At 51.5% G+C, this 22,199-nt stretch overlaps 7 protein-coding genes across 7 annotated transcripts; 2 read left to right on the top strand and 5 right to left on the bottom strand.

Moving 5' to 3' along the window:
• Positions 1-867: 867 nt before the first annotated feature.
• Positions 868-2,289, top strand: TRIREDRAFT_39535 (uncharacterized protein; the record flags this gene model as incomplete). The annotated part of the gene is made up of 3 exons (XM_006969120.1): positions 868-988; positions 1,094-1,809; positions 1,876-2,289. Coding segments are annotated over 3 exons (1,251 nt in total), but the record flags the coding sequence as incomplete, so codon positions are not given.
• Positions 2,290-2,707: 418 nt separating this feature from the next.
• On the bottom strand, positions 2,708-3,691 carry TRIREDRAFT_69663 (uncharacterized protein; the record flags this gene model as incomplete). Its single annotated transcript, XM_006969167.1, has 1 exon — positions 2,708-3,691. One exon carries the CDS (start codon positions 3,689-3,691, stop codon positions 2,708-2,710), a length of 984 nt encoding a protein of 327 aa, XP_006969229.1.
• A 502-nt stretch (positions 3,692-4,193) lies between these two features.
• TRIREDRAFT_52315 (uncharacterized protein) lies at positions 4,194-5,147 on the bottom strand. The gene is made up of 2 exons (XM_006969166.1): positions 4,963-5,147; positions 4,194-4,894 (listed from the first exon to the last, which is right to left on the bottom strand). Exons 1-2 carry the CDS (start codon positions 5,002-5,004, stop codon positions 4,400-4,402), a joined length of 537 nt encoding a protein of 178 aa, XP_006969228.1. The 5' UTR covers positions 5,005-5,147; the 3' UTR covers positions 4,194-4,399.
• A 583-nt stretch (positions 5,148-5,730) lies between these two features.
• On the top strand, positions 5,731-7,641 carry TRIREDRAFT_23353 (uncharacterized protein; the record flags this gene model as incomplete). The annotated part of the gene is made up of 2 exons (XM_006969116.1): positions 5,731-7,312; positions 7,427-7,641. 2 exons carry the CDS (start codon positions 5,731-5,733, stop codon positions 7,639-7,641), a joined length of 1,797 nt encoding a protein of 598 aa, XP_006969178.1.
• Positions 7,642-7,764: 123 nt separating this feature from the next.
• On the bottom strand, positions 7,765-9,022 carry TRIREDRAFT_82049 (uncharacterized protein; the record flags this gene model as incomplete). Its single annotated transcript, XM_006969165.1, has 3 exons — positions 7,765-8,158; positions 8,237-8,724; positions 8,792-9,022. The coding sequence occupies 3 exons, from the start codon at positions 9,020-9,022 to the stop codon at positions 7,765-7,767; spliced, it is 1,113 nt and encodes a 370-aa protein (XP_006969227.1).
• A 712-nt stretch (positions 9,023-9,734) lies between these two features.
• On the bottom strand, positions 9,735-11,406 carry TRIREDRAFT_111849 (glycoside hydrolase family 5; the record flags this gene model as incomplete). Its single annotated transcript, XM_006969164.1, has 5 exons — positions 9,735-9,762; positions 9,822-10,280; positions 10,345-10,391; positions 10,447-10,527; positions 10,600-11,406. 5 exons carry the CDS (start codon positions 11,404-11,406, stop codon positions 9,735-9,737), a joined length of 1,422 nt encoding a protein of 473 aa, XP_006969226.1.
• Positions 11,407-13,511: 2,105 nt separating this feature from the next.
• On the bottom strand, positions 13,512-15,300 carry TRIREDRAFT_123992 (Non-Catalytic module family expansin; the record flags this gene model as incomplete). Its single annotated transcript, XM_006969163.1, has 6 exons — positions 13,512-14,047; positions 14,121-14,298; positions 14,357-14,572; positions 14,641-15,012; positions 15,064-15,166; positions 15,224-15,300. 6 exons carry the CDS (start codon positions 15,298-15,300, stop codon positions 13,512-13,514), a joined length of 1,482 nt encoding a protein of 493 aa, XP_006969225.1.
• Between the last annotated feature and the right edge of the window lie 6,899 nt (positions 15,301-22,199).

Genomic DNA, 22,199 nt, shown 5'->3' with positions numbered 1-22,199 from the left:
CTCTTCAGCTCTTCAGCTAAATATGCAGGGTCAGCGGCAAAGGAGAGAACCTCAAGTGATCATAGGACTATTCCCTTTTAGAGAATTTTCAATACTATAAGATACCTGCTGGAGTCTATAAGGCGTCTGCTTCTGGGGACACATTGAGGTAAGGAATTGACTTGAGTGCCTTAGAAACCCACCATATTTGTCCGCAGACTCTACGCCGAGGCCCTCATCTCCGATGCAAACAAGCTATTACCTAGAAACAGAAGGCCTAGAACGCTAGATTCAGACCCGAGAGCTAATTTCAGAATGTTGTCAAGGATGCCGCAAGGCTGTTCACGCGGTGGCGGTCGAACGGTTCAGCGTAAAGTCAACCTAATGCATCAGACTCGAAAACGAACTAGTACCCACAACGAGCACAGTACGGCAGAAATAAGGATCTCTACTGACGGTACAAGCATTGTTCTGTTCATGCAGGGGTGGGCATGACGAATGTACAGTACAAGTCCAGTCTCGCCCCGCACCTCAATCCCTCGACGCGATGTAGCATCGTACCGGCTGCCGTGATCGGGACGACGAACAAGCATCCCCGAAAGGATGCCTAGCCGTAGAAGATGACGGGACAACCATCGGTACCAAGGTACGTAATCCTGCAAGCAGCTCTGGACTTCCCACTTTGCGAGCCTTTTTTTTTTTTCTTTTTTGAATTCTGGACACACGGCCGCTGCTATTCAAGTCACCTACCCCGAGCCCCAACCTTCGCTGCTTATCATCCAGGCAAAGGTTACCGGGAGGATCTTGCTCCGTTCTACGACGTATAGCGTGCCATTTGACTTAGATTTGGTGGAAGCGACGATGGGTTCAATGGGAGATCGAGAGCCGATCGACGTAGCCATCGTCGGGGGAGGGATCGGTGGACTTGCCCTAGCCATTGGGTTACAGCAGCATGGCCATATCCGAACCGATATCTACGAGGCTGCTTCAAAGTTCTCCGAGATTGGTGGTGAGTGCCAGTCGTTCAGATACAAAGGATTGATGATGATGTCGAGGTCTTTGTGCCGGTGCACCGATTACTGAATAACTGTACCTGACCTTCGAAGCACTGTAGCTGGAGTGTTTTTTGGCGCCAATGCCATTCGAGCAATGAGCCTGATTCATCCCAGCGTCGGCGAGGCTTACGCCAGAATCTCGACAACCGCAGGTTGGGAATCAAAGGAGGATACATACTTCGACTTCATCCTTGCCCACGAGCTGCATGGCCTGCCTACTGGGACCCCCATCATATCCCCCAAGCTCTCAGCGACGGAGCGGCATAGCACGGCTCATCGTGCGCATTTTGTTGATGAGCTCGTTAAACTGATTCCCAAAAACATGGCACACTTTGGCAAGAGACTGATTGATGTTTCTCGGGATGAGGCTAGAGGGAGAACGGTCATGGTGTTTGCCGATGGCACCACTGCTGAGGCTGATGCGATCATTGGATGCGACGGGATTAAGTCGATATGTAGGGAATTCGTGCTAGGCAAAGATGACCCCAGATCGCAGCCAGTCTTTACAGGAAAGCATGCTTACCGGGGGTTGATACCCATGGATAAAGCCATTGCGGCAATAGGAGAAGAGAAGGCCCAAAATCGTTACATGTTCATTGGGAAAGGCGGCCATGTGCTGACCTTCCCCGTTGCGAATGGCAAAGTGATGAATATTGTCGCCTTTAGCACGACGAAGAGCGGTGTGTGGGAAGGAGAATGGATAAAGCGAATGGAGCGGGAGGACTTGGAAGCCGACTTCGAGGGCTTTGGGGAAGAGTGCCAGAAGATATTTTCGGTATGCTCAACCCCTGTACTAGTTCAATGATGCCTGGTGATGAAGCTTGCTGATTTGGTAGGACAGTTGATGGAGAGCACCGACCACTGGGGAATCTTTGACCTGTCCCCCAGTATTCCAACATATCAGTCCAGAGATCTCCGCCTTGTCCTTCTTGGTGACAGTGCGCATGCCTGTGCTCCTCATCAAGGGGCCGGTGCAGGTCAAGCGCTGGAAGATGCGCATATCCTCTCCCACGCCCTTGGCGAGTGCCGTTCTCCGTCCGACCTCCTAGCTGCGTTCGACGCATATGAGGCGGTCCGTATGCCGCGTGCGAGGTTTGTGCAATACCATGGACGACGACAAGGAGAATTGCTGGACCTACAAAGGCCTGACGTGGGGGATGATCTGGAGAAACTCAAAGCAGTCATTGACGTTCCTATCCGAGAGATCTGGAACTGTGATCTGAGTGCCGAGTTGGACAAGGCGCTAGCCATGATGAGGGCACAGCTGGGAAGGCCGGCGGTGACGTCCCTCCAGCAGCTTTGAGCAAGCGTCTTAGCGATAGTAACAGATAGTATATTTCAAGGGTGAATGGAAACGACTCCACAAAGGACTCACACAATGTAGGATCCTCTGCGAGCTCTACCTCCCTATAACATCGGGCTGATTCGGAAAGGTACAGAAGATGTTCTTTCGATCCACCTGACTTTCCTTTGGCCCCTTCTTGTACTGGAAGCAGCAGTGTTGTCTTCATCCGATGTTTCTATATTCCTTGTGTATGTAGTTCTACATCTTCAGTCTCTCCCGACCAGGACGAAGAAGTGCTTGCTATCTCGGGTCGCCCGTAACCATCCTTCTATCATGGGCGGCGACTGCCAGCACGCAGGACAGGGTAAGAAGTAGGTATATATATAGCTTACCCCAAATTCTTCCAGAAAGCTTCAATTAGTCCGGCAACTTCTGGCACTTTTTCTCTAACTACGGCATGCCCAGCCTGTGGAACGAGCACAGTGTTCTGCATTCCGATGCTGTGCAGATCCTGTTCACTGACTATGTCGTCCAGCTGCCCAAGGATGCAGAGGCTCTTGATGCCCGTTTTCGCCACTTTGGCGAATTCTTCATCCCTGTCCAACACTCCAGCGTCTCTGAACATGGCGACCACGCTTGCAACGTGACCTTTATGGTGCTTCATTTGCCACTGCCGAACGGCCTCGGCTACTACCTCGCCTCTCTCAACCCTCTCCTTCCAGTCGGACGGCACAACCAAGTCTCCTCCCTCCAGGAATTCCAGAATCCATGCTTTTGCCTGCTCTTCTATGCCTTCGCCGCCACGCAAGTACCTCTTCTGAGTTTCGTTAAATTGGCTCTGTCGCACGAAGCCGGCGGGCGCAATTAGAGTCAGGGACGCTACACGCTCTGGCCTTGCTGCGGCAAAACTCGCAGTCAGTGACCCGCCAAGAGAGAAGCCAACAAAGTGGGCGTTTTCCCAGCCGATGTGTGCCATTACAGACTCCAGCAAGTCGTGAGCGAGTGCCGCATCATGTGCGACGAAAGGCGTGTCTGTGAGCCCGTGACCCCATAGATCAACGAGCACGCATTTGGCACCAGGAAAGCGCGTGGAGAGCGTGCTTGCTAACGCTTGCAAGCCGATTGCACACGTCTGGATGCCGTGGACGAAGAATACGCGAGAAATGGGACTTGGGGTCTGGTCGGGAACGATAGATGAGGGTGAAAGCTCGTAGAACGCGATGTTGCCGTTCCTCGTCTTCAAAAACGACGCTTGAGGCAATATCTGCCCAAAGGCTGCGACGAAGACGCTTTCAGAAGGTGCGGGAATGATGTGTGGTGTTTCTGAAGATGGCGCTCCAGGGCGAGGCAATACGACTAGCGGGTCGGCCATCGCTGCGATATTTCGAGCGGTAGGGTCGTGGATGATGCGAAGATTCAGCTGAGGGGGCTGACGGGACGCCCTCACGAGGACAGTGAGCAAGCCTTGAAGTAAGGTATTCGATATACCTACTTAGTACCTTACGTACCTACCTTAAGCAAGGTAAGTAGGTAGGTACCTAGGTACCTTAGGCATGTACAATGGCACGCCTCAAGCAGAAAAAAGACGCGGTTCAGTCCGTTACGTTAGGCGGATTACGTAATCAATGGGTACCCTCGCGCGCCATAGGGGTTTCTGGTAATGGATGGACTTTCTCGTCATGGATCCCACGAGTCTCTTACTTGCCATATCACGATGATAAAGACTACCTACCTAGTAACAAAACTCTTGAGGCCTTATCATGGTAAAAGTCCATGTTACAAATTGCCTATGCCTTGACCAGAAACCTCCATGTCGCACGATGGTAGGTAATTGAGGTGTCTCTCATAATCGTGCAGTGAATCTAGGGTACGAGACATCTGAACCACAAGCAGTCAATGAATTCTCCCCAGCCTTCAACTCGTGACATGCATTGGATGCATATACTCAAGACACTACCGGGTTGGCACGCAGGCTATCAATGAGCGATAACTCTATTCTCGCCTAAATAAATCAGGCCTCTTTGTTGACACCAGGTGAAAATGGGATGATGAAGCCGCTTTCAGGGAATGACCCAGACGCCTAGTCGCAACATATAGTTGTCTGCAATATTGGTTTTGGTAATAGTCTTTCCCCTTCCCCGGGTTGCAGATCGATCTCAACAGAAAGCCAGTGGCAAGCAAACTTGCCAACACCGGAACCCACGATTATGCAAATGATGATGTAGCCGTTGAAGTACATGGCAAGAAGCATGACTATGTACGCGGCTCCAAAGGTGGCAGCGTGTATGATTGCTCGTACAAGCTGCTGCAGCGGAGTTGCTCGAAACAGAAGTCTCTCGCAGTAGCTGGCTGATCCTTGAGTTCTTCCACCAGCGCGATCGCTGGCCATGGCCGCTTGTCGGTGCCACTGTCGAACAATGGAGTTGTCATATTCTTGACCAATTCGCCGCATGAGCTCGACCGATGCAACCAGTAGGACTATTCCAATGCACGAAGCAGCAAACATGCCTCTGTTTCGAATTCGCCATGATGAGGAGAGGAAGCATGCGTCCACCGTGTACCAATTCCAGAGCATCTAGGGTCACTGTTAGCAAACAAACTGCAGCCCTTGTGGACAGAAAAGGGGTGCGAAGAGAGCCTTGCCGATATTTTACAGCTCTGTGAGCTGCCGTCACCCATATCCATTGTCGTATCAACCAGGTCGTATAGATTGAACTCCTGGATTTGGCAGTAGGCTCTTGTGGATTGATGCACTCCTTGGGAGTCCTGTGAAGTAGGGTGACTGCAAAGACAAGCGATGATCAAGCCAAAGCAAAATCGCCAAACCATTCAGAGGAGTTGTCTGAGCATTGCTGAGATAAATCTCACACATATATAGGCCGAATCAAATGTGCCTGATAAGGGTGGTCAAGTCAGCCAACCTGCGATCTTCATAATCTCCCGCAAACTTGCTCATATGTCCTCACCTGCAGTAGTTCCCCACCTTCAAGAATCCGCATCAAGCGACATCATTAACCTTGTATCACTGACTACAGCATTGTGGAAGCATTCCAGCAGATACAAGTGCAACTATCAAAACCGTTGGCGGATAAAGCGCACCGATACAACAGCCGCGAATTACTTTAAGGGGGGGGGGGGGGACCATCCCTCCAAGCCTCCCAAGTGGACAACATAACTAGAGCCCTAGAATTTCTTGGGTATTGAACTTATCTGGCTGCTCGTCATGCTTATATTAAGTTCTCTGTGCTGCCCGATAAAGCTCCTTTGCAACATAACGCTGCCAATCACCAACACTCGGCGCCGCAACCATCTGGCACAGAGTCACCCGTCCTGCCTTTTCTATCAAGAGACCAAATGCGCAACGCCATGGCTGGCGCTCACTCTATAGTGCGTGCTCGGCACATCCAGAACATGAGTGATGCCACACAGCTCGAGCCTCACTGGGGCTATGCCGACCGTGCGCTGCCTTGCACCAGCGACAAGGGCTCCTGTGAATACTTGGATTTAGTATACTCGGCACATGACTTGGGCATGCTATATGCTGGCATATTATGGGCAACCATCGGCGGTATATTGATCTTTTGGGCGGTGCGCCGCAAGCTCAGTTTACCCTCACACAACCTGGCTATACCATACAGGATTCACGAATCGGCATCTGCACGGCTTGGCCGCACTGCTAGAGCTGCCGTCCAACGCTACCTTCTTCCGGAGTTCATTCGCTCAGTATTTGGCCACGCGACTCGCTTACAAGTTGTGGTTCTAGTCAGCCTCATTGGATACCTCACCATCTGGTCCTTCGTCGGTCTCGCATATCGAACCTGGGTCACACCCGTCAAGAATCTACCCGGCGTTTACAACACTCGAACTACACTCGGTCCATGGTCTGATCGCATCGGGGTCCTGGCATATGCACTCACGCCTCTGTCTGTAATGCTTGCCAACCGAGAATCCCTGCTTTCACTTCTTACTGGAGTGCCGTATCAAGGCTTCAATTTCCTACACAGGTGGCTGGGATACGTTATCTTTGCCCAGGGATCCCTTCATACTATAGGCTGGTGTGTGACCGAGATGCGATTGTATCAGCCCCAACCGGCTGTGGCACAGCAACTCGTTGCTGAAACCTACCTAGTATGGGGGATCGTTGCTATGGCTGTTCTCACCTTGCTCGTTTTCCTGAGCACTTCGTGTGGAATTCGGCTTACTGGATATGAGGCCTTTAGGAAATTGCATTATTCTCTGGCTATGGTATATGTTGGAGCATGCTGGGGGCATTGGGACAAACTTGAATGCTTCATGATACCATCGCTCATCTTCTGGCTTATCGACCGTGGCCTGCGTCTCGTGAGGACGGCAATCCTTCACTATCAGATTCTGCCATCTGGGAATGTAGGATTCCGCTCTTGCTCGGCCGACATCACATTTTGTTCAGACAGCGAACACGGAGACGTTTATCGCCTTGATCTCACGAATAACCAGGATCCCTGGGAGATTGGTCAGCATTACTTCTTGTGCTTCCCAGAGAGCAGCATCTGGCAATCCCACCCGTTCACCCCATTGAATGCTCCCCAAGTGCGACATGGTCTGGTGAAGCATTCCTACATTGTTCGGGCCAGGTGCGGTGAAACCAGAAGAGTTGCCGAGCTTTGTGCGAACAAGCTAAGCTCCACGCAACATACCTCAGACACCAAAGCCATATCAGTGATCCTTACCGGCCCGTACGGAGCAAACATCATGGAAGCCCTTGAGCCAAACAGCAACGTCCTTTGTATCGCAGGCGGTACTGGAGTCTCTTTTGTTCTGCCCGTTTTGCTACGACTATCCCAGTCGACAAAGTCCGCCAACAGAAAGCTCCAGCTCATTTGGGCCATCAAGAGGGCGAGCGACGTGAAATGGATTGAGCGAGAGCTGGAGGCTCTTAAGCAGGTCTCCGCGGACGCCAATGTAGACGTCAGCGTCTTCGTCACCAGGGATCTCGGAACGAAAATTGAGTCTAGTGGGAAAGAAGTACAGGTGCTTGAACGACCTGTCAAGGAGGAAACAATTGTAGAGTCAGCCGGAGCGTCATATGTTGGGAGCCAAAACGTATCTCCACATCGAAATGAAAAAGCGAATGGCACCCGGCGTCCAAATACCGCGAAGCTGATTGGCGAGTTCTTGGAAAACACAGTTTGCGGGCCAAGCGTTGTGGTTGCAAGTGGTCCAGGGGAAATGATTAGCGACATTCGCAGGGCTGTTGCTGGCTTCAATTCTCCGAGGAAAGTCTGGGGTGGACAGCAGCGGTACGATGTGAAGTTGATATGCGAGGACCGCTTGGCGATGTGATGAAACAGGTTTATCCCCAGGCTGGAATCACAAAAACAGTCTGAGAGAGAAGACAAATTGGTTTGTAATGGAGCTCGTTTTGCACATTTGGCTATTGCATTCCAAAATGTTTGGCCAGGTGAGCTATTCGAATAGACATTCAAGATCATGCCCTTCAAAGGCTCTCGCGTCCATTTTCCAAGCATTAAGGAGGACATCTCTACCATCCTTCACGATATTCTGGCCTTGCTCTGAGGTTCCCCAGCCAGGCGTCGTTGATCCGAAGCAAATCAGGTGAGCGCCAATGTGAATCAGCACGCGGTATGCGAAGTTAGCATCGGCTTGACCATAGCCTTCCGTGAAGCCGTTGATGATCCAAAGAGCGCCATCTATATTCTTGTAAAGCTTTAGCAGCCATAGTTCGGCAATGAATTGTCCCACGTCTTCGGCGCGTACACCGACTTGTGCCATCTCCCAATCAATAACTCTGACTGGAACTTGCTGGGCATCATCAAATGCGGCGTCTGGAAGCAACACACTGGATTTGAAGATGTCAGCTTTCACGCTTTCAACGGGGCCGCAGTTTGTTTATAGGCTCTCTTGGGGCTAAACTTACTTTCCAGTCCAGAAATCACCATGGATAGAGGCTAGCTTGCCTTCATCCGCCAGCTCCATCGTAGCCATGCCGACGATCTCCTGCAGGACGTCTTTGCACTCTTCCAGGAGAGACGGAAACACACCCACTCTCTCTAGTAGTTGATCATAGTTGACGTACTTCTTAATGTTCCGCATGTCGGTATTCTTGGCAAATAATTCGCGCAGACTCTGCTGCTCTGGCTTGTCACTCCAAGAATGGAATTCTCGCAGCCACCGACCTAAGACTCGGCCCAGCTCAAGGCATTGTGGCTTTACTGACGCAGGCGTAGGGGCCCGAAGATGACTGATTGCGTAGTCTTTCAAGTTGATAGCGTTGGTCATATACTCTTGAAGTTGAGTGTAGCTTTTAGGACTGAAATGATAGATGTTTGGAGTTCCAACTTGGAACATGGATGATACCGCGACGGGAAGATGTAAGAGGAGCCGTAGACACTCCTCTTCAATAACCTATCCATTGAGCGCGCATCAGCTGCAAGCCCATCTCACTAGCTTAGAGGGAATCGGGGAAACTTACACACCGAACCATTTGAAGCTTGAAACCTGGATGTCGGGCGACATATGCCTCGCCATGCTTCAGCACAACTTCTGTTGAACCGTCTGGTAGAGGGTTCTGCAGTCTGGCGCGGTAGATAAAGTTCGCTGTACCGCCCGTGAGTGGTTCGAGCGCTGAAACTGCGTAGAGTGTGCCCTCCAGTTCTGTGCGGATGGCGTCCTCAATTTCCTGTCTCGTTTTTTCCTCTGACATGATGGACCCTCTGGGCTGAGCAGGCTGGTCCTCTTTCTTGTGAAGAATGTGAGGGTGAAATATGCTACTGTGTGCTTGGGCGTCAGTCTGAAGACCACGCTTGGTAGGACAGAAGATGCCTTTTATTAAGCGACGGACTGTTAGTTAACTTGCCGTGACAACCACGTTTTCTTTGGCTATCGAGTGTCTACCAAGCGGGTAGAAATAAGGGACGAAATGATAACGTGATATGGGTCTTCTACTGCAGCTGCCTATGTACCTTACCGGCGAGTGAGTCAGAGGGGTGGCACTAACATGAGGTATCTCCGTGACCTAACTTTTCTCAATCGCGACCGCGGGGAGTCGACTAATCGCACGTTGAGGTATGGGAAGAAACAAGAGATTCGGGACTTGCAGCGGTCCGGATGGTATGGCTATTTGCGTACCTACCTGCAATTCCATTCTTGATGCGTTTGCCAACAGTATTCGCTGATAACCTCGCTCTCCTGGATCGGATCGATTGATTTGATATTGCTCCCGAGTCCGTATCTCGACAGGATAGTCCGTCAACGACCCAGAGCCATCCACCCCGTGGTGCGAGGTGAACTCAGATTACCCGGATTATACTCAATTAAAGATACTTCCGCAGAATTGACGACATGATAAGGCAAATTGGGCGCAAAAAATTTACGGGAAAAAAAAAAGAAAGAAACAAAAGCTTGATGTTCCCTGCTCATATGACGGCAAACGTCGATTGCGGCCTATGTGAAAAAAGTATACACGGTCACGACACTTCCCATCGTCCCGTACGAGTTCTTACTCCAACCAAAAAGTCTTCATCGCTCTCGGCTCAACAGTCACCTTCAGACTGCTACCAGAGACCTTGTACCGACTTTGCAAGGTGACGTTGTGGCTATTGTCCGTCAAGTACTCGCTCAGCTTCCTCTTCTTGATACCCTCCAGATCGATTGTAAGGTCGTAAGGAAAGTGAGCGGCGTTGATGACGGGAATAGCAACGGTTCCATTCTTGTTGACATATGCGGTCACATAGACGTTCTCGACGTCGCTTGTTGCACCAATGCGGACAGATCCGGGCCGGGCAAAGCGGAAGTATTGGGCAAAAGCCCAAAGGCGAGCCGACACCTCGTAGCTGTCGCGATCAAGGCGGATGAGGGCGTTGTCGCCGTTGGTGTTCTGTGCACACCACCAGTGCGTGTAGCCTGAGGTGTCGCTGTTGACAAACGCGTTGTGCATATATAATGCCCATTGGAGGCCCTCACTACAAGATTGTAACGTTAATACAGTGTCTGGCATGTGAGCGGCGTTGGATGGAGAATACGCACGCAAGTTGGCCGCTATAATCCCAGGTGCTGTTCCATGGACCCGTGCCCTGTATCCCCAGTGTTAGCAGAGGGATCTAGGATTTCTCTAGGATGACACCATACATCTGCCCACTCAGTCTGTATGTTTGGCTTTCCACCGGCGTTGAATGGGCGCTCTGGGTTGCTTTGGTAGTTGTGCCATGTCTGTGATCTCAATTAGAATATTCGAGTCTTTTTTTTCCTAGGTATGTACCAGGAGCAAATCAAAGAACGAACCGCAATGTCAAAGTATCTCTCGCCACCCGCCTGCTGGAGCTCATAAAGAATGTTTCTCTCTTGGCGGGCGCCAGTTGCATCGCAGCAGCTGACGTCTACTTTCGGGAAAGCCTTCTTGAGCGTAGGATAGAGAACCTCCAAAAAGTCTTTGGCTTGATATCCGTCGGAAAGCATGCTCTCGTAGGTAAAGGGGTTGAAGTCTGGCTCGTTCCAGGCGCCTAGAAGGGAGATATCGATGCCTTCTTCTTTATAGAAGCGGACATATTGTACGAGATAATCGGCATATGCTTGGCGCCAGTCGTGTTTGCAATCGGTTCCTCGCACACCGCAGATTTGCCCTCCGAGGTTCTCAGTCCCGACCGTCTTCATGCAGCCGGGAGCGGACCAGGCATCCGCGTAAACGTAAAGGTTCGGATTGTATTTGAGAGCTGTTTTGGTGAGGTTAAACTGGCAGTTGTCACTGCCATCCCACACATAGTCGAACTTGTCTTGCGGCGTCGCGGGACAGGTTGGCAAAATGGTGGTTCCTGGCGAGGAGCCGATATCATTCCGAACAATAGACAGGCCGCCAATGTTCTCATCGAAGAGAATCTGGGTAACCTTCTGTTGGTTCTCAGGCGACAGACCAGAAGACCCGAATTGCTGACAAGCAATACCAAAGGCGCCCGAACAACCCCCTCCAATCATCGTCTGATAGGTCTGGCGGGCATTGATCTTGATGTTAGCCCTGTATTGAGACTTGGTGGCGTATGACCATGCAGCGCTATGGCCCAGAAGAGCCAAAACAACAGAGATAGATGACTTCATGTCGAGGAGAAAGTAGAGAGAAGATTCCCAAGCAGGCAGTTTGCTCTAAACTCTGCTCATCCAGGCCTTGACCGGAGACATGTTATCGCTTTTATATCAAGGCCATTGTGAATTGTCCCTCTTGCTTTGACTTCAGTACCATGGAGACTGCCAGATTTAACCGGTCATCATTCTGTAATACCTGCTCGCGTTCCATGTCGCGAAGAGTTGAAGACCATCCATTTAGCCTTTTTATCCGCGGTGACGCTTCTTGGCGGATTGTGATGCAGGGGTTGAGTCGGCGTCCGTCCAATCACGCCAAGTTGGCGCAACTAACACAGCGACGTTGTTCTTTGTATAAAGTACACCGCTGGCTGTTAAACGGCTGTATGCATGCAAAACTGTCTCGACGGGAGTTCATCGTGGGGACGTCACTCCCTTCAATAGGAATCTATTCGTGTCCAGAATCTAGATCAGCACGTCGCTGGAGTGTCAGCTTCGGCGCTCATACGCGCCAAACGGGCCTGCTGGCCGAAAGAGAGAGAAAAACTCATTTCAAAGTGAGCATGCTGTAGGGATATTTGTGGGCCTGAATGATTGAAGGCATTCAGCAATCAGACTTGATATGAAGTGGTTGACGTATCAATGCCCTCGTGATATCAACGCAAGCGAGGTAGAAGCGTCTCACTGAGAAGACCGCAAGTGTGTCGATAACAGCGGCTCAGTTCTGCTTGTAATGTATCAATCGGGTTGGCACGATCGAATACTCAAAGCGAGTGTATGTCAAGGTGGGATGATCGGATGTAAGCAACACTGTCCAAGGAAGCATCACTGTGCTCCTATTGACCTTGCCCTTTAACGAATTTACCATGTAGCCTTTTTATTCTCGGACCACCATGTACGACAACTGCGCCGTGACTTTGATGGTTGAAAACTCATTGCCAGTTCGCACTCCCATCTCCAGCCTGCTCCGAAGGTATCAGTCTTGTTGAAATTCCTATTAGATGAGTGACTGCTATTGACATACGGTGGCATTGATGGATCCCAGGATTGTATGACTCGCTTCAGCGTCCCGGGAACTCGGCAACGTCTGGCGCTATCGGGACTTTAGCCGATGCACCCCACAAACATTGCGGGTGCCTCGTCCGCGATGATCACAAAGCCATTCCCTGATGCACCATGTCATGTGTCAATAGTCTTGACCTCGGCCTCTCAGAGGTAGAAGATGGGATCAAGATTGTCATCCAGAAGTGCCAGTTCTGTAGAGTGCCCATTGCCGGGATCTGCGCTGCTCTGGATTCCGGTCTGGTGCGTGGTGCCCTACAGTGAAAGTAAGCAGCATTGCAAACACCGTATCAGGCGGCAAAATTGAGAGGGCTCTTGAATGCGGTTACACCTGGATCGGTGCCTACATTCAGCTGAACCATGACGTTAGCACTGTTTCCACAGGGCTGGGTGGGAGTCTTCAACTAATAGCTTGGTTTGCCACCTTAGAGACGTGTCGAGATACGAATGATGTATACATCTGGAGACGTTCCCAGCCCGAGCATAGCGTGCCTGTGTATCAATTGTTGAGTGTTCACAAAGGTATGCACGCAAGGAGGATGCTTTTTCCATAATGGAATATTGTCGGCCATTGACGGAACCACTGCCGAGACCAGCTTTACGCAATCAGCTCCTGATTCCCTGGGCCAATACTAACTACTCCCCCGCGAAATGGTTCTTGCCTTCCCCTGAGTCACGCCGTAGTACTATCTAGTGGCTGAGTGCTTGGAATCATGGGAAGCTGAATAATGAGACCATCTGCCTGACAGTGAGCCGTGGGCCAAATGTAGGAAACACGTTGTAACCTAGTACATCTCTGATGCGAAACCTCTCAGGCATTAGCTGTAGATCTGATGCTGCTCTCTAGCTAGGTACGCATGCATGACCAAGTAGGTTTGAGAGTGCACTTAAACCTCTCTCCCTTCCGTTACACCATTAATCCAACGTACCAAAGGATGTGTATTTAAGTGAACAGCATACCTATCTATACACACGAAGACGTACACCACATACTTGAAGCATTGAGAATCTAGCCTACATCATTGTCCCACAGCAAGAAGCCCATTGCCCAATGCTTGCCATCAATTCTGGCTAAACTGCACACCAATGTCAATGTAGTAAAAATTGGGGTCACCTGTGGCCGGAGGAGTGAATGTCTTGATGGCCTGTTCATTCACAATCTGTTCCCCCGTTGGGCTAGTCAGACGAATTCCAACAGGCAAGTTAAAGGGCCCTGATCCCTGTGGGATTACCCAACTGCCATAGCGTTCTTGTGGGCGGCTACTCGTATAGTTTGGGTCATGGACCAAGGCAACCCAGTTGTCGGTGTCTGCGCCCTTGATCTCGATTTTGGTGACTGAGCCCGGTCCGTTGGTGTTGACTGCCGTGAGAGCAAAATAGTAAGGCCCTCCGCCATTTCGAAGCCAAATGTAGGCGTTCCCAACTTTGGGGCATTGGACTCTTCTATATCGAGTCGGGATGACGCCATTGGTTAGTGATCCATTGCCCTGCAAACGGCCCATGGCAATGTCTGACAGGTCGAGATGAATGCTGTCAGCAGGAAGAGGACAGCCGTATTTGAAGTCGATCTCTCCGCAATGATCGGCGCCCGGACCACCTGCGAGATGTTAGCCAGGGCCATTCGGTTGGCGCATGTAGTACAATGGACGGGATGGACGGGGCTCTCTGACAGCACCACTTGGAGTTCGCGCTGCACGGGCAGCTGTCCACAATCTCGAGAGTAATTGGATCCGTGTAGCCGGCTTCTCCGACAGCATAATCGGTCCCATCGGGCTTTGTTTGTATCAGCTCAATGCACTCGCCGCAGGACAGGTAGTTATCGAGGGCTCCTGGCAACGAGGACCAGAACTATCGCACTGTCAGTGAATACTACACCAGAAAATGATTGCCTCTCGGGGTCCCCAACTTGGGTGTAGTAATCGCCGTTTGGAGCTGCGAAGTTGCCACGAAGGGTAGTGCCGGTAGGGTCTTTGCAAAGCAGGGGATACGCTGTACAAAAAGCGTCACACGTCGCGCCAAGCATGGGATCCGTCCAGCTGGCTGTAACACTGCCCTTTGTGCAGAGACCGTACAGGCCAAAGCCACAGGCCCCGCCGCTCGTTAGGCCAAAGTGGGTTGATCTCTAAATGCTCCAAGGTCAGCACGCCGAGGAAGACAAAGGATTAGATACCCCAGCGTTGGTCATCTTACACTGTAGTGCCAGCTCTCGTTGCTGGATACGTGATGGACCTCTGGATACATGGTTCCGGATTTGCAGTCCGCCGAGGGCGGCGTAGTGCAGGTACCGCAGCCTGAGCATGACTCGGATGTGTCATCATTAGCACAATATGATGGGCAGCAAACATTATCCACGAGGGTCCACGATCCGCAACTGGATGCGGCAATGCTGGGGTAAGGAGACTGCGAATGAGGAGCCACGGTAGCTGTATCTGTGGTTGTGTAGGTGGAAGCACTGCCAGTTGGTGAGTTGCCGCCGGGTGAAGACGAGCCGACGGATGAGGATGCTGACGACGTCCGTGAAACCAAGCTAGAGGAAGTTGTTCCGTTTGGGGGGTTTCCGCCCTGTACAGTCTGGAGTTAGAAGATATTGACGGCCCGGATCGGAGCTCATACGGTTGACGCAAGGCACTGGGAGTACCAGTCATTGACAAAACTGCACTGGGCGCCAGCAACGCAACATGTGGTGCCGGACCACCCTATGCCTCCACATTGGCCACTAAAAGCCTACGTTAGCAACGATACAGATGGTACTCAACACGCTCAACACTCTTACAATAATGCTGCGCAATTCTGCTGAATAGAGAGTGATACAAGGCTTGCTAGAGCCACGAGGATAAGCTTACCAGCCATCCCGTCTAACAGTTCGGGAAGGGCAACTGACAGCTCTACTATAAGCGAACCACGAATTTCCTTAGCCCACTAACCTCTGCTTTATATATAAGAGGAGCGATCTGACCATTACCCCACAAAAATTACTGAAGTTGTCTGCTACGATGCGATGTTATTTAGGCTGAGTATCACGAAGGGTTCGACTGAGGGTATCGGATAAGCGGAGTTCCCGATACGAGAAGCTGGTCGTTCTGCTCCACCACGGATTTAACGACTGAACACAGCGGAACGTAAAAACCGATATGGGTAGAGCAAAGCCATCAGGTGCCAAGTGGTTGTAATAGTGGATGCCGTAATGCAAATGTGGTGAGATATGTGCAGAGGCTAAAAGTGGTGTGTAAATTGCCTACTCTCTATAGCCTGCTGCGGACTGAAGGAAAATGCATGTTGGGACGTCTTGTTAATAGGCTTATATGCTGCAGTTGGGGGTTTCCCTATTGAGCACTGATTATTCCACCGGTATTCTGGCGTAGGTGGTTAGGATAAGCAGAAAAGCTCTTCCGAAACGGCCAATTGCAAGGGTACGTATCTATTAAGGGATGGAAAGAGGGAAAGAGGGAAATGTAGCAGCTGCTATGATATAGTCTTCCTTCTGAAACAGCATTCTCTTCTTAATCTCTCTACAACCAGCTATCCATTATTATGGGCTGGCAGCGTTGTCTCGTTGAGCTGCATTGTGGTGTAACCTTGCAACTGACATGATACGAAAACTAGGAAGTGGCTCAGTCTCACGTTAGGGCTTTTTGCATGTGCGAAAACGCAGTTACATGAATTGTGATCATTCTACATATAAATCACTAGACGCGGACATGTAGTCTCATCGCAATTAAGCTCAACAAAATAGGCTACATCTGTGGATAGGTAGAAATATTCTTTAGCCAACGTGCCAACCCCCGCCCCCTCCTCCGTGTTCGTTCCTGTCGTTTCAAATTCGCATTCTGGTCCCCATTTGTTACTGTATTTGTTATTGCCGCTGCTGCTGCTGCTGGTGGTTGTAGTAATTGCCATACTGGTGGCCTGGATACGATTGCTGAGGCGCTTGCCACTGTGACTGGGATTGTGCTGCTTGTGGGTTATACCCTCCATAACGGTCTGCATTATTTCCATCGTATGCGGAATACCTCTTTGCAGCCTGGTTCTGGCCACTGCCAGTGTTGGGGCTGCCATACACCTCACTGCTGTGATACTGTCCGTATGGCTGAGGCGCTCCTTGGGGTCTTGCATAGCCCCCATACTGCTCCGTCGACTGAGGTGGTACATGTGCGTTTGATAAGGATACATATGACGGCTGTGTTCTGATTGTCGGCTGGGCGGGCTGGGAGACGCTGCTGGGAAAGCCGGCAGCTTGAAGCACCGGCGTCTGATATTGAGAGCCAGCATCTACCCTGGGAATATGTTGGCTGGGTGCAGGTTTCCTCCTGATAATCTCTAGGGGTGCTGGGACGGCCATTTGAGCGGCAGCAGCCGCATGCATGTGAGGGATAGATTCCCTCTTTGAGATGAGCGAAGCGGCATCTGGAGTCGACCAGTCGTTTGAGGAGGAGAAGACGGAAGTGTTGTGAGCGACTGATGCTGACGGTGGAGAGGTAGAGACTTGCGTATCAGAATAGGCGTAGGAAATTTCAGAGAATGTTGTTATGCTCGCCGCTAGAGGTGGAGGAGTCTCAGACGCAACCGTTTGTTCAGACAGAATGGTTACGTCTTCTCCTGTAGCGGAGGGCCCAGCAGGTCGCTCAATCTCGGCAGACTGATTTCCATCTTCAAAATGAGCGGCGGGTTCAGGTGCGTTGACTGTCTGTGGCTCAGTGGCCTTTGCATCCTCCGGCGCGTCGTCGTCGTATTTAAGGCCTTGCTTGCTCATATTAGCTGTCCGGATAATCCCCTCCAAGGAAACATCGCCCGAATCCACAGCTGTTTTGATGGCTCCAAGAAGCACGGTGACGCGCTCAATAAGAACGTTGAGGCACTCCCACTGTTCGTTAGAAGAGCCTACAAAGTCGGCAACCTCCTCACCATCTTCTTCGGATGGCTGGGTCGCGGCGAAGGCTGTTTGAAGCGCATTCATATCTCTCTTGCTGGAATGCATGATATCAGCCCCGTTATCCAGCAAGAAGGTTACTGCCTCCACATCACCCCGGGCAGCGGCCACAATCAGAGCTGTGTCGCCGTCATTGTCCGGAAGATTGATATCTGCCCCTGCATTGAGCAGCAGCTGGAGTGACTCCTTGGGCAGGTATGCGGCAGCGTTGATGAGAGGCGTCGAGTGGTCATAGCCTCCAAAGACGTCCACGTCTGCTTTTGCGTTGACCAACATTTCCAAGATTCTATCTTCTCCGCGCTGGGTCGCCGCGACAATGGGAGGAGAGTCCGTGCCAAGGCCGAGATTCGGATCGGCGCCCTTTTCCAGCAGTAAGGACACGATGTCGGATCTGCTTGATTCGCACGCTGCTTGGAGAGCGGTGCCCGCGGGGAAATTGGCGTTATGGGTGCAAGCGTTGACTTCAGCTCCACGATTGATGAGCTCCTGGACAATCTCGTAGTGTCCTTCGGCGGCGGCGGTTTGCAGCGCCCAACCGTTGGGATCGTTGATATCAGCACCGGCATCAAGCAAGAGCTGCACCATCTCCATGATTCCATCAAACGCAGCCGCGGTCAAAGCCGTGCCGTACTCTTCGCCGGTTGCATTCGGACTTGCGCCAAAGCTCTGCAGCAAGAGCCTTACAGTAGAGATCTTTTCTCTGTCCGTGGCGTTATAAAGGGCGTTACTTATGGTTTCCTCCGTGATAGATCCCTTTGCGTAATCCCAAGCCAGCTGCAGCATTTTATCCTGCGGCTCGCTGCATGTTGCGACTTCGGTAAAGAGACCGTTCACGTCCAGGCCTTGACGGCTGTCCAAGAGGGACTTCACAATGTCCCAATTCCATTCTTCAACTGCTTCATCTAGAGCTGATTGGAAGACGGATTCCTCATGGCCGAAACTGAGCAACTTGTTGAAGACTTCGATCCTTCCAGCAGCCGCAGCAGCGACCAGGGCTTCACTGTAATCGCGAGCGGGCAGCTTATCGGCGTAGCTCTCAATCAAGTACTCGAACATGGAATAGTCTGCTAGTAATGCGGCCAGTGCAAGAGGACACTGGATGCTCCCGTCCTCGGAGTGGATTGTCAGAGACACATTGTGCTCTACGAGCAGCTCAACCGCCTCACGGCTTCCGGACGAAATGGCCGCATTAACGACCGGCCCAATGTCATTGGCAATGGCATTTGGATCAGCGCCTCGTAGCAGCAGCTTCTTCATGACTTGAATATGTCCCCCAAATGCAGCCATATGCAGTGGTGTCTGCTCGTGGATTTCCGCGGCGTCGTCGATGACAGCACCGCGGTTGAGCAGTTCCTCGACAATGTTGGGCCTGCCCAAATAGGCGGCAAAATGCAGCTTGCGATGATTGTTAGTCAGAGTGTACCAGAGGTTGGCTTGAACGAATAGCTTGACACTTACAGGGGTATTCACCAGCGAGTCGCGCTCCTTGATCTCGGCCTCGTGCCCGTTGCGAATGAGCGCTGCAACCAATTGACGGAAGCCAATTGACGCGGCGACATGCAGTCCGTTCAGCGTCTTGTAGTCAAAGTCGTCGAAAGTGTTTGTCATGCGCGCGTACTCAATCATCCACCGGCGCCGAATGGTTGAGTCTGGTTTCCAAAAGTCGTCCTCCAGGCTCAAATCTTCGGCAATTTCGAGGGTGGCATTGCTGGCGTGGTGTAACCAATGCTTCACCGTATATGCCAAGACTCTGTCTTTGACCAATTCCGCTTCAGGATCGACTTCTTCTTCTTCCTCCTCGTCATCCTCTTCGTACGTTTCTCCACTCTCTGAGTAGTCCTCCTCCTCCTCGTCGACATCCCCTTCTATCTGGCCAATTACATCTGCTTCTTCGTCCTCGTGCTCCGCCGTATTGTCTTCTCCCGCGTCCTCTCCTTGGGCGGTGTCTGCCTCTTCGGGGGCTGGATCCGGCGTGGGAAAATCCAGAGTGTCCTTGATGTGGGAGAAGCATCGCAGGGCTAGCACGCCGTGCTGCCATTTGATCTCTTCCTTGGAAAGTCCAAGCAGTTCCTTGGCACTCTCCCACAGATGAGTCTTCACAATGATATTGACGAAACAAACGACAGAGTCCGGTCTTCCTGTTCGCTTCAAGTACAGAAGGGGCTTGCACTGTTCAATAAGCTTGCGCAGCTCGCCCTTCTCCTGGTCACCAGATGACAGCCCCGCCAGCAAGCCGAGTTCAGATTCGGTCGGGTCCTCGTACGTCAAAACAAGTGCGCGCAGCATTTCCTTGATCTTCTCCACGTGGGCCTCGTTCAGCTGGAAGATTTGGCGCCAGGAGTGATCCAGCAGCGTTTTGAGATCCTGGGGCATATTCTCCAGAATTCTCCTCACACCCAAATCGCTCTCTGTATCTGAAAGCTCCCCCAGCTGAATGCATGTGATGTCGATCCACTGAGTATTCTGTGCGCGTTTGCCGACAAGACTGCTGGCGAAGTATGCGAGAGCCTTGTTGTACTGCTTCTGTTGGCCAATCGCTGAGATCATCTTTTTGGCGTGTTTGCGCAGCTCCAGCTGAACCTGGTTCTCGTAACGGCTATCTTCCAGATCAATGACGCGAACGCCGTCGATTTTGAGCACCTTGTCGATGTTATGCGATTCCCGGCTGGTGATGAACCACCGTGTCGGGACGCGCCTCGAGTCCGTAGCACGAATTCCCTCGAGTTCCCCGGCGATGAACTTCATCAGCTTGATTGTAGAGTCCGACTCCGCCGGGAGCGCGTGGAGATTGTTCACCACAAAGTAGACCTTGCTGCCTATGAACTCGTCTGCAAGCATGTCTTGAATAGACTGCCACATGTTTTCGACTGTTATCTGCGCCTGCTGGGATCTGCTCGCATCATCTTTGCCCTTTTTCTTGGTGAATATCTTTGCATAAGGTGCGAGCGTCTCTTGCTGGTTGATGAGCTGCCTGATTGCAGACTTCAAGACGTCCTCAGCCGTTGAGTAGTCTGCAGTAGTATCGCAAAAGAAGTACACTAGCAGAATAGGGCCCTGTCCAGTGTCGTTCTCCTCGTTCTCGCGTATTAGCCTTTCGATCCCATCAAGGGCCGCCATGGTAGCGTTCGTTTTGCCGCGCCCTTCGCGGCCACGCACGTACAGACAATCCACCGTCCGAGAAGCAGGGTCATTGTCGGGCTGTGCAGACAATCCCAACCACTCCAGATACTCTGCCTCCTGTGGTATCCACGACGAAGGGCTAAATGATTGCGATAACGCTTTTCGCTTCTTCTGTACCTGGGCACCATCGAGAGCGTCCATGATGCCACTGATCATGGTGCGATCAATATCTCTGACTGAGTTCAGCCGATTCCTGACGGCCAATTGAGCGCCGTGTATGATCCTCTTTACCGGGTCTCTGACCATTTGTGTCCATCGGTCATCCTTTGGGCCATCAAACTTGACGAGGTCGCGGTGATTACAGGCCAGTCCCAGCTCCTCAACGCCCGGAAGTGTTGCCGAGTCTCGACTAACGAATTCGGCATACTGCTTTGGTATGAGGGACTTGGTGAGCCCAAACAGACTTGGAAGGCCAGCCATCTTTGAGAAATCTGTTGGGTGCTCTTCCCAAAAGCAAAACAGTTCGATCTTCGGGCTGATCTTCCCTGCCAAGCGCATGAAATCGTGCGTGAGCTGTCGTAGCTCTTCATCTCCCGGCTTCATCAGTTCCAACAACTTGGATGAAAATGCCACATCGACTTTCTCAGCAAAGTGCGCATACATTGCTGCGACAGAAGCAACAGGGGCGCCGCCAAACGGAGTTCCGAAGAATATGCACGCCGTCGTTGCCTCAAACATGATGGGGAAAAGATCGCGGCGAGAGTCTGCAAGAGTGATGGCTTTGGCAACCACTAGACCGCCCATACTGTGTCCTATGAACACAATGGGCCTCCGTTGGCATTTCTGTGAAGACCTGCAGTCAGTTTGAGACTTGGCTGGCGGTTCGAGTCTGGCGTTTGGCCTACCTCTCTCTTGCTCCTCAGCCCAACCAAGAGCCCCATCGCGATATTGCCCATGAATTGTTTTACTTTGAGCTGGCCAGTCCATGCTGAGTCGTACATATACAGAAGCAACCGAGCTCTTGGGAAGTCTCTCTGGAGGCCATCTGTATGCGTGGTCCAATTGAAGTCGGTCTTGCTGGACTTCCAGCTGTCTTCGGGATTTGCACCCAGTCCTGGGACAAACACGATGCTACATACTAATCAGAGAAGCAAACTTCCACTTCAGGGTTGACTTACTCCAGATCGGGAGCGACATTGGCCTTGTCAAGTGGATAGAGCTCTTTGATTCCTTGCTGCACCACCTCATAGCCCTTTTGCTTCTTCGGAGCAGGTGCGTTAACCGCGGGATTGGGTCCTCTTCGCGTCCCTGATCGGTGAACAGTTGTCGACCGGCGCACGGTTGTTGATCGCTGTACATCAAGAGACATTCTGGCAGCTCCCAAAGTTCAGCTTATGGGATGCGGTTGAGCCAAAGTAGAACCAGCGTTGGCAGCTGAACACTCATAAATACCTTATGACAAGAGCTTCTTGGGTCCCGTGCGGCTCTAGGCAGAAACGTGATACATATGCCCGGCTTCAGAGCTCATGCGCAAAGTCAACGTTATCAATTGCTGCTTCATACTAGGCAGCTCTCCGACTCTTAACAAATTATGAACAGGGGGCTGGGGGGGCTTCCCTTCTGCATGGCCCCCAATTTGTTTCGTGCGGCTGAATCCATTCAGTCAGCAAAACCCCAGTCCCATAAAATGATCATGAGAGCC

Source organism: Trichoderma reesei, assembly GCF_000167675.1.
Source record: "Trichoderma reesei QM6a unplaced genomic scaffold TRIREscaffold_29, whole genome shotgun sequence".
NCBI classification, from domain to species: Eukaryota; Fungi; Ascomycota; class Sordariomycetes; order Hypocreales; family Hypocreaceae; genus Trichoderma; species Trichoderma reesei.
Note: the sequence above shows the minus strand (reverse complement) of the source record. Positions and strands in the feature narration are given on the sequence as shown.